This window comes from Mixophyes fleayi, chromosome 12, assembly GCF_038048845.1.
Source record: "Mixophyes fleayi isolate aMixFle1 chromosome 12, aMixFle1.hap1, whole genome shotgun sequence".
Lineage (NCBI taxonomy): Eukaryota > Metazoa > Chordata > Amphibia > Anura > Limnodynastidae > Mixophyes > Mixophyes fleayi.
In genome coordinates, this window is record NC_134413.1 from 7,924,051 (window position 1) to 7,935,188 (window position 11,138).

The 11,138-nt window shown below is 40.8% G+C and overlaps 1 protein-coding gene across 3 annotated transcripts in view; it reads left to right on the forward strand.

Moving 5' to 3' along the window:
* The window catches only part of BMP4 (bone morphogenetic protein 4), a 199,360-nt gene extending 188,692 nt beyond the window's left edge, over window positions 1-10,668 (forward strand). The window contains exons 1-3 of one of the 3 annotated variants that reach the window (XM_075193293.1): window positions 6,301-6,452; window positions 7,192-7,565; window positions 9,651-10,668. In XM_075193293.1, coding sequence (XP_075049394.1) covers window positions 7,199-7,565; window positions 9,651-10,492 — 1,209 coding nt within the window. In that variant the 5' untranslated portion in view covers window positions 6,301-6,452; window positions 7,192-7,198 and the 3' untranslated portion in view covers window positions 10,493-10,668. The other 2 variants (XM_075193295.1, XM_075193294.1) reach the window with 2 other exon arrangements.
* The last annotated feature ends 470 nt before the right edge of the window (window positions 10,669-11,138 follow it).

The window sequence follows — 11,138 nt, forward strand, 5'->3', positions numbered from 1 at the left end:
TAAAGAGGTGCAGAATCTTAGGAAATATAGTCGCTTCTGCTTAGCCATGAAATGTGTTAATGTAACCACTTTTCAAGCAGCAACCTCAAATACAAATCTTAGGGTAATTATCTGACACCAGAAAGCCATAGGACCTAGACTGTCCCGTAGATTGTAAGCTTGTGAGCAGGGCCCTCTTACCTCTGTGTCTTCATGTATTACCTAGTATTGTTTTGTTACTGTTTGTTGCCAATTGTAAAGCGCTACGGAATCTGCTGGCGCTATATAAATAAATATTGATGATGATGATCCCTAGACATGGAATGTGGTCAGGGCTGATGCAACCATTAAGCTAACCGAGACCATCGCTTAGGGCACCATGGTTTAAAGAGTGCCTACAACAAGCACCGGGCGCTGACCAGGAGAAGCAGCAGTGTAAAGCTTGGCTGCTACTCCGCCATGTCTGTTATAGACTGAGAGGGTGGCGATGCGCTATGATGTCACAACCCAGCGCGAAGGAGAGAGCGCTTGATGGGGAGAAGAGACGCCCATGCAAATCCAAGAAAATTATTTTGATATGTAAAAGCACATTTATTGTGTCCGTGTACTGCAAGAAATCAAGAAAGGGACTTCGATGTGAGACCCTTGTGTATCTATCAGTTATCACTCTATAAAGCTGTGTGGGAATTCCATATTAATCCTGGATACTACAAGTTACATAAGAATAGTCCACTTACTTCCTGAAAATAGAATTCAAACCCAGATTAATATCTGCACGAGGAGATCTCCATAGGTCTCATTGTCTTCTGTGTACAAACACCTCTACACAGTTAATTGTTCTTACAAATATATTATGGAAAAACCCCACGAGGGTGGAATTTCACATTAGTGACCAAATATGCAAGTGGCCCAGAGGAGGGGACAACCAGCATTGTCTCCTGTAGTAGAACATCAGGAACCCTATGAGATGAGGCTTTGTTGTTGCATCATTGGTGCGTCTGGTCTTCTGCAGCTAATAATAAAGTTGACCGATGTAATTCAAGCTTAGATAGTCTCTTCAAGCTTCCTTGTATCTCTGTAACCATGAGAAAGATATAACTACGGGGGACCATCGATCTGTTGTTCAGTAACTAAGAATATTCTATTATCATCATCTCTAGGCCCACTGAGATGTAACCAGAGTCAGACAGGGGGTCACCATCATAAAGACCACTGTACAGGTAAACCTATACATAGGTGCCAACATTTTACAATACTTTCCTCTTTGCCACTGAGCTGGTGCCGCCGGACAGGTGATGTGCGACCTGTCTCTGCAGACCTTGGAGCACTATAACTCCCATTGTGTCATGTTTACTCAATATTAGGACAATGTATTTCTTAGTATTATAAATACTCCTCTTCAAAAATGAGAACTTATAAAGCCCAGAGAACGGGAATGGATGGAAGACTGACATCTAACATGCAGAAAATGTGGTCATTACTAAAAAGTAAGGACTCCCTTGTTGTCAATTTTGGGACCGCCGGTGTTACAGCACTAAGGGGAGTGGGCGAAGTTCTGCCGGATTTTCTGATATGAGACCCTAAATGTTCTGCTATTGGGCAAGCAGTGTTTGATTAAAAAAAAACCAAAAAAAACATTATGTCTACGGGGAGGAATTCAATAAGCCGGGTGACGCCTCAATATTTTTTCTCAAATCTCATTTTCCTTCGCATCTGGTTGAAATGCGAGGAAAAAAGAAGTATGGATTGTGTACTATATAGGCATCAAGGCAATGTCCAGCGGCATCTTGCGGCTAAATAAATTCCCCCCTATGGGGGGGGGATTCAATTCCATGCATTGTTCTAAAGAACAACGCGGGGTGCGCACAATCACCATTAGTGGGGTAATCGCTGCACATTATTACAGTTACTACAGTAATTTAAATGCCAAATGTTGCTCGCAGCTCAGAAATCCGCGTTGAAATTACCGTACTAATGGTAACTGTGCTCACACCGAATTGTTCTTTAGAACAACGCAGTGAATTGAATTCCCCCAATGAAGTGTTACTATCTGCTATATGTAATAAATTTAAAATTGTAGACCAATAGTACTAAAATAGTTATAATCATTTGCTTTATTAGTTGGCAGTACACAACTGATCTGCAAGATGACAGTCACCCTAAAGAGCACAGGGCACGATTCTGCCCCAGATCCAGACTTAGATCCTATGCAGTATTCAATGATGTATCACTGAAAGCCTCAGACACCTTGTAAGGGCAGAATTGCACAATCCCTGTAACCTCTACTTCATCAACATTCATACTTGTCCCTGTTGTCACTATGCCATCTGTTATAAAATAATGCAGAAAAGGCCAATTTAATTATGCTGCACCTGCTCCATCCAGACTCTTGATGGGCTTCCCAGACTTCCAGGACACACAAATTCGTGGATAAAATGGAATGTTCCCGTATCAGTGATTTAACGTCAGACGAGATAAGGCTCCACCTGTGCTGGGACTTGATGGACATTTTGCACCAGACAGGAGAACATTTGAGGACCAGTTTTATCTCCCCTGTGACGTCATCAGACAGGAACGACCGGGGGGCGGGGCTGGAACCAAACTCTGAGATGCAACATTGTAACATTGCGAGCAGTTTGCACTGTCTGCTAAGTAATGAGAGTAAAATGAGTTCCCCGCCAGTCTATTCTCTCCCTCCCCCACCCTGAATGGACTATGTCACCCTGTTTGACATTTGCTGAACATGGGGTAAGTCTGTGGGTTCCATGTGATCACTAGAAAATTATAGCAGATTGTGGTTATTGATGTGTGGTGGAATAAACATGAGGAGTGGATGCTGGGGGCGGGCTGGCTGGTGAATGATTGACAGCTAGCTCGAGTCCTGGTTTTATGGACAGGTATTCATCAACATCCTCCTTCCTTAATGAGTGCATTTCTTACTTGTGATCTGTTTTTACGTATTTGCTTGGATTTTGAAACTTCCGTCTGCTCTCAGAAATGTCCTTAATTACTCAGAGGAAGCGTGTGTGTGTTTTTGATGTTCTTAGCAAAGCATCCAGTGTAAGATTTCAGCTCTCCCACAGGCCTATAAATCAGTTTTAGTACACAGATTGAGGTTCTCCTGTTGCATGTTTGTTAATCACGATGTGTCTGGTTTGAATTCTTCCATGCAGGAAACTCATGTCCTGTTAAATGAGGGAAAATTAGCAATCTGTTCTAGCTTCTTGTTTTATATATTAAGTTGATGTTTTATATTCTAAAGTCACTTCTGAGGAATTCATCTTGTTACATGTTGTGTGAGGGACGATTGCTCTCAACTCTGTTGCAAACACTTTATAAGGATGAAGAAAATAAATTGAGAAAAAAGTTCGACAAACAAAAAGCAGTTCAATTGGTTAAAAACAAATGTGCAGTTTGCATTCTACACAGATCAGTAGTGAGTTGTCTGTACAGAAGAATCCAGGATTGTTAATAACTAGGATGTGTACAGGATAGACATGTGGGGTTGTGTTTCAGTTGTCAGAGTTTTTTTCCCGTGTATATATTAGGTTGCCCTGGTGATCATACACAAATCCAGATGATAGTCTATTATTGCTCTTTTCAGAGAGATGACGAAATGGCCCAATAAGTTGTTTTCCTTGGTTTAATTCCTGCACACTCCATGTACAGGAACATCACTGAGACCTTAAGCTATTAGAGATCATCTGTGTTGTCACTGCATAGAAATCAAAATTCTCCCCTTTCTCTGCAGATAATGGGAGAGGGGCCAGGACAGAAACCAAAGTTATCTTAATAACTGTTTTGTGTCCTTCATGACAAGTTCTATGCAGATCAGAACGTGGAGTGACATTGGATAAGATTTTGTAAGCACTTTAGAATTGAGACATTTATTAAAATGATACATCAATTTAAGTATGTGATCTGAAAAAGACAAGGAATTTGTGGGACCTAGGTATCTGATTTCTATTACATTTTCAATTTTATACAGTCTTTATTACACTGTATAATTTTATACTTAAGATATTTACAGCAGTTAAACAATTGATTGTGGATTATATGTTAGAATTATGAGTACTGGTGAGATCTGATTTCTATACAGTATGAAGTGACATCATCGGGATTAGATACACAGTTGCATCTCATGTATATAGTGAAATACTATACAGGTTTAGGCAACCCATAACTTCTCATCTGTTGTGGAACTACAATTCCCAGCATGCTAAGACTTGTAATTGCTATGTATTAGGAAACATAATTTAGAATAGACTGCAATGTAGTTTTTCTAAAACCTATAAATATTTATTTGAATACTCTTCTAATAGCTGTATAACATCTGTTTCATACATTAGCCTACATATATATTTGATGGTCACACACATTTTGTTGATTGTTAAGGTGCTATTATGATTTACACAACAATGACACACTACAGTGGGTTTACATACATATAGCCTGAGTCTGAAAATACCAAATGCCTGTTTATTGGGTCTACCTTGTGTAAACAAACCTATGAATGTACTTTTGGTACTCATAATTTGATTGCTTAGAAAGTATTATACCAGCAAGGAACACATTGAGAGTCACCTCTCGTTTTTCAAGCATGGTCAGGATTATTGTGTTTTGTGTTTTTGCCATTCTTAAACCTGGACTATCGGAAAACCGAATAATAGGAAAATAAATTTATAAATCAGACTTTGCCATAAATCCCCTATACTCAGAATTAGCTTTAGAATGTTGACTAGGTACTGGCTGGTGGCTGACACCATCAGCTGCCTAGTCACAGCAGAAGTATGTGTATATATATATATATATATATATATATATATATATATATATATATATATATATATATATATATATATATATATATATATATGATTTAATATCAATCTGTTATTGTAAAGCGCTATGGAATTTGCTGGCGCTATATAAATAAATGTTGATGGGATGTGTGTGTGTGTTTCTGATATGATTTCTAAATTGAAAACTTGTATTGTTTTGCTTTCTTACGCCAGTACGTTATAGGTAAAAGATATCTCAATGTAGGAACTGTGGCCTCTAAATATCATACCTTCTAAATGTATCATATCTTGTGAGTGTATGTGACAAGCATTACTGCTGTCCAGAAATGGAGAATCTGGATGCTAAGGAGGGGAGGTGTGAGAGTACATTGAGATGGGAGCCTGTAACAAGTTAGAGGGAAGGTGAGAGTAATAAGAATGACAGTAGAAGGTGAGAATTGAAGGTTAGATTCTAATGTGAGAGGTTATTGTAAAGACCAGGTCACAGGATGGACATCTCATCTAACAAATGGCTGATATCTCCAGATTGGCCTACTAACCCTGTATGCCAGATTCCCAGTAATACCTGCAGATCAAAGGGCTGTAAACACCCTATACATTCAATAGATAAGAATTATAATTGAGGGAACGTTTTGTTTTCTAATTGATATGATCAGTAGCTCTTGATAACATGTAATCACAGATATATATTTTTTTCAAGCACTTTATGTTGGTAAGCTGGGGCTGTTCCCTTGTTATTGAACTATAAGTCCCAGCATGTTCATAGGAGTGCCACAGTCAGATTGCTTGTCTCGGGGATAAACTTAATTGCAAGTTAAAATGAATGTGAAGCTTTATATTTTTGTGCCATTGCTAGCAAGCTTTGTCTATGACTGCAAGAGGCAGCGGGTCTTACCATTAGGGTGTGGATGTGCTGAGACATTTGTCTAAGAAAAGGTTGGATGTGTAATGGTCCTGAGTATGTTAATGACTAGTGAACTGGCTGCCCCCGTCCTGAATGGGCCAATTAACCCTTGGCAGCCTGGCCGTGTTATGAAATAAATGCACAGTGTAATTGAGCAGGAATAAAGCCAGTTAATTGTTGTCATTTAATCTCCCATTGAATGCTGGTGGATAGATAGGAGATACTGGCCATATCTAGGTAAACCTGTATTTAAGTGAACTTGTGTTTACCGTCAAACAAGCAAACATGTAACATGTCTCTTGTGTTTACTGTACTCATTTAGCCCAGATAATCAGGGGCCAATTTGTAAACAATGATGAGTTAAAGCCTCTTATTGTTATCTCCGGTGCCTGCACCGGCTGCAGATGTCATCACTGTAATAGATGGAACATGAGCGGCCCTGTCCCGGGAAGAGGACAGCACTGAGCACCCCACAAGCTCACCGGAGAGGTGGGCTGAGTCTCCTTATATAGGACGCCCGGTGGGCGGGAGGGGAGAGTGATTGACAGGTTCCCGGAGTGATTTGCGCCACGTGACTCCGGAGGGGGCTGGAAGTAAAACAGACTGTCTGGCTGGAATCTCATTATATTCATTTTAGGAGCCAGCTCCATTGCATACTATCATCCCGATCTGCACACTGCCTCCGAGCCCCTGAGCTTTTCAACAAATTTGTCCAAGATTGGCTGTCAAGAATCATGGACTGTTTTTCTATGCCTTGTTTTCTGTCAGTGAGTAGACTTTCATTATTTTCCTTATTCCCCTCTACCTTCCTCTGTGTACCCCTCATGCAGCATCCAGGGGGCTTCCAGCTTTAGGATGTGTTGCAATAGCATGGCAGTGGATGAACACCACTGGATCCCTGGTGTAAGTGATCCCTGCAGACCTGTGTGTGTGTAGTGTGAGCAGCTCGGCGAGATGGCAGTGCAGACCCAGTGCTGGGCAGATCCGTTTAGTGCATCGGGCAGTGCCGGTCCCAGCTGTCCAGTGCACTGGCTGAGGTGAGGAGGATTGTGCCTGTAGAGCTGTGCGGTGCGCTGGCAGCAGGCAGATAGCGCAGTGCATTGCTGTGGATGCCCTGGCACAGGATTCCAGCGCTGTTTGATTGGTGAGCAACACCTAAACTCCTTATTTTTTTTTCTTGGCAGTGGCTGGGTGATTGAAGTGCTCTTTAAAGCACTGACAGCAGTGAGATTGCAGTGCACTGCCGGTGCTAGCTGTTTATTCTGCTAGAAGCCAGGCTTGAGTTAATTGTGTAAATAGCCCCAGAGAAAACACACAGACTAGCAGGATGGTGGCTATCTGATAATGAGCTATTTGCCAGCAAACAAGTTAGACCATGATATGATAGGCAGCCCCTGGGATGCTTTGTACAGTGAGGCTGCTCCTGTTATTTGTCTTAAGTGCTTGATTTAGCTCCTTAATCCCAAGCCTCCTATTTATTTGCATGTATTGTGTTCTACACCCCAGAGACACCATGATTCCTGGTAACCGAATGCTGATGGTCATTTTATTATGCCAAGTCCTGCTAGGAGGCACTAGCCATGCTAGTCTGATCCCTGAGACTGGGAAGAAGAAAGTGGCCGAGATTCAGGGCCAAGCGGGCGGAAGGAGGTCCGCTCAGAGCCATGAGCTCTTGCGGGATTTTGAGGCGACGCTGCTGCAGATGTTTGGCCTCCGGAAGCGCCCTCAACCCAGCAAGGAGGTGGTGGTGCCCGCTTACATGCGGGACTTGTACCGGCTGCAATCAGCAGAAGAAGAGGAAGACCTTCAGGAGATCAGCTTGGAGTATCCCGAAAGACCGACTAGCCGTGCCAATACTGTGAGGAGCTTCCACCATGAAGGTGAGTGTCAGAGAAATCCAATTTTACCTCCCAGAATATACAGAACCTATCTGGACAGTTTGTGTAATCCACAAATTATCCGTTACCTGCCTAGCAAATGTCAGCATCCATGGTACCCCTAGATCATCGAGCATATTACCCACCCAATCCCGCTTTCTCTTCCTAATATAACATCATTCCAACTGCTCCCAATGTTTATAGAGGTCTGAGGTCTCCTTTACCCCAGACTGACCTTTAACTGTCCGTTATCATTACAGAAAGTAGCAGTACTCCATTTATTCCCACTTACATAGCTAAATAATGTTTGCCATCGTACCTTCTGTAGTCTTCAGTCTATCTGTTCCAATATCATATGCTCAGATCCTTACCTATTCTAAAGGACTGTTTCAGTAACTCCTTCCATTGTCTTCTATTTGTATAGAAGTGCTGAACAACTGACCATCCCCCTTAATTTCCATTATACACTTTCCAAAGCAGTGTTAATTTAACTGTGCAAATTAGCCTTGTAGCCACAATGAGTTTCCATCTGTTAAGTCTTGACCTGGACTCATGTAAGGGGAAGCCTCTGCTCACACATCCCAAAACTCGCTCTCCTGGTCACTCCCTTGTAATCTTACACACAGAGCTTGAATTATCAGGTGCTTACAATGCAGGAGTCCACTCTTATCTTAAATGTCCAAGCCTGCAACAGTCCTCTATTAATTCTGGAAAGTTTGGTTTCGGAATATTTAAAATAATAATAAAAAAAGACATTCCAAACACCTGCAAATGAGGCATTTGAGTATGCTGGATGGTTTTGTGGCAGACTGTCTTAAACCAAAGATATGTTTACACCTGTGCTCCTTGGAAACTTTGCAAAATACGTTTTATAAATTCTTTATTAACCCAGAGAATCGCATGTTCGTAAGCCAGCTCTGTTCTTACTCTTGAGGCACTTCTGGCAATTGAAATAGTTATTTGAAGTTGCCTAATCATCTATGTGTTGCATGCAGTTGAAATGCTAAATCTTTCTTATATATGAGCTGGGTCATTCAGTGGACTCATAAAATCATAAGTCCTATATTAACTCCATGTTGTAACTTGTAGATTGTAGTTATAGAGGTAAGGTGTTCAACCTGCTGCTCTCCATCTGCTGTTGGCTATGCTGGGACTTGTAGTCCCACAACTGCTGGAGAACCTCAGTCTGTGTAATCCTGGCAATAATTCTACCTTTCACCTGCCCTAAACCACTAATTTATTTATTGAAATTTTTTGTGAAAAGACAATTTCATAAGAAATTTCTGTGTGTTACGTAGCCAATGTATAAAATATCAGTTCCTGATGCATTAATTCCAGTTGAGAAACTTGTAACTGAGGAACTAATTGCATTTATTCTGCTAATGGCACGCTGAACTTGCTTCACAACAGAGAGCCAAATAAATAAATGCATATTTTATGTTACATTTATGACATCAGTCCATTTTGAACTCTCATAAGCCATTTTATGAGTCCCAACTCATCAAAGGGAAAGGTGTAACTCCCTGTTTTTTCCACTAGTTTTTAATACTTAAAGTACACTTAGTGTATTTAACGCTACAGCCGTGTGTTTGTAAGATTTGTTCAATGAAGCCTTGTAATCCGATCCAAATGTTTCCTAGCGGATGTTTCTTTCCCAAAGTAAATCTGAGTTATTAATCCACAGCATCATTACTGTGCTGGAATTTGCTTTTCTTTCCCCCCTTCTGTAATATGATCAACAAGGCATGCTCTATGTTTTCAAAATCGCTGGATATCCCAAGCAATACACTTCAGGTTCAAAAAGAAATTTTGTATGTGATCTCGGCTGCCAAGTGATTTTGAACATGGAACTAGAATGTCTTGCGGTACACATCACAGAGGGCTAAACATCCACCAGAAACATGCTAGTTTTCCTTCCCTCCACTTAAGCAGGGGCAATTTGTTCTGAAGTCAATGTTTGGAAAACTTGTGAAGCTTGCTTAACAGCGAGGCTGTATCTAGATCTGTTGTCAAAGGTTAATGGAATAAATATTCACTCTCCCCTTTCATTTTTTATTTGTGTGTTTTTTGTGTTTTTATTTCCATTAGAACATTTGGAGAACATACCAGGAACGGCAGAAAACACCAGCGTCCGTTTCTTCTTCAATCTCAGCAGCATTCCCGAGAATGAGTTGATTTCTTCGGCCGAGCTGAGACTTTATAGGGAACAGATTGAACATAGGCCCACTTGGGAAGATGGCTTTCACAGGATAAATATATATGAAGTCATGAAACCTCTGACAGCAAACGGACAGGTGATTACTAGGTTGCTGGACACAAGACTGATCCATCACAATGTGACCCGGTGGGAAAGTTTCGATGTGAGCCCCGCCATTATGAGGTGGACACTAGACAAGGAGATCAACCATGGGCTTGCAGTTGAGGTGACGCACCTCAACCAGACTAAAAGCTATCAGGGGAAGCATGTCAGGATTAGCCGCTCTTTATTACCTCAAGTAAACGCAGACTGGTCCCATATGAGGCCACTTTTAATCACATTTAGCCATGACGGCAGGGGACATGCACTGACCAGGAGGTCAAAAAGAAGCCCTAAGCCTCCGAGACCTCGTAAAAAAAACAAAAATTGCCGGAGGCATTCTTTGTACGTGGATTTCAGCGACGTTGGCTGGAATGATTGGATTGTGGCACCTCCTGGATACCAGGCTTTTTACTGCCATGGCGATTGCCCGTTCCCCTTGGCAGACCACCTGAACTCAACCAACCATGCTATTGTACAAACTCTGGTTAACTCTGTTAACTCAAGCATCCCTAAAGCATGCTGCGTTCCTACAGAGCTCAGTGCCATTTCTATGCTCTACTTGGACGAGTACGACAAAGTTGTCCTCAAAAACTATCAGGAGATGGTGGTTGAGGGCTGTGGATGCCGTTAAAATCCAAACAGACTGCTCATTACCAGTCGGACTTCTTACAGCCGAACATTCACCTTATTTATGTCTTCTATGTGCAAATGTTTTGACAATATGATCATATATTTTGACAAAATATATTTATAACAACATATTAAAATAAAAAAAAATAAAATAAGTCATTATTTTCAAAGACATAAGCTACTTCTTTGTACAATTGTTTATAAATGTACATTAGGATGAATTTGGATTTATATGGGAATAGAGATTTTTTTTTTTTCTATAAATGGCTTTTTATAGCATTAATATTTATTGGCAATGTGGCTTAAATTCCCCTAAATGAATGTAAATTAGTCTAAGGCATATTGCAGTCTGCCAGTCACAGTGGGATTTGTATTCATAGCCTCCAGGGACTAAACCGCTTTACTCCCTTACCTGTGTTAAATGTTTTTTTTACTGTGTTCTTTTTTTAGGGGGTGGGAGGGTTATTTTTTCTTTTCTTTTTTTTTTTTTTTTTTTTGTTTTGTCTTTTTCCTTTTTTACCTTTTAATGGGTTTGAAAAGAATCCCAGAAGCACCTGAGTTGTAATGCTAATGTCAAAACAAGGCTTACACCCTCCTGTTATATACTGTAGGTTCAAAGCTATTCATGTCGGGGTTTTTTTTTTTGG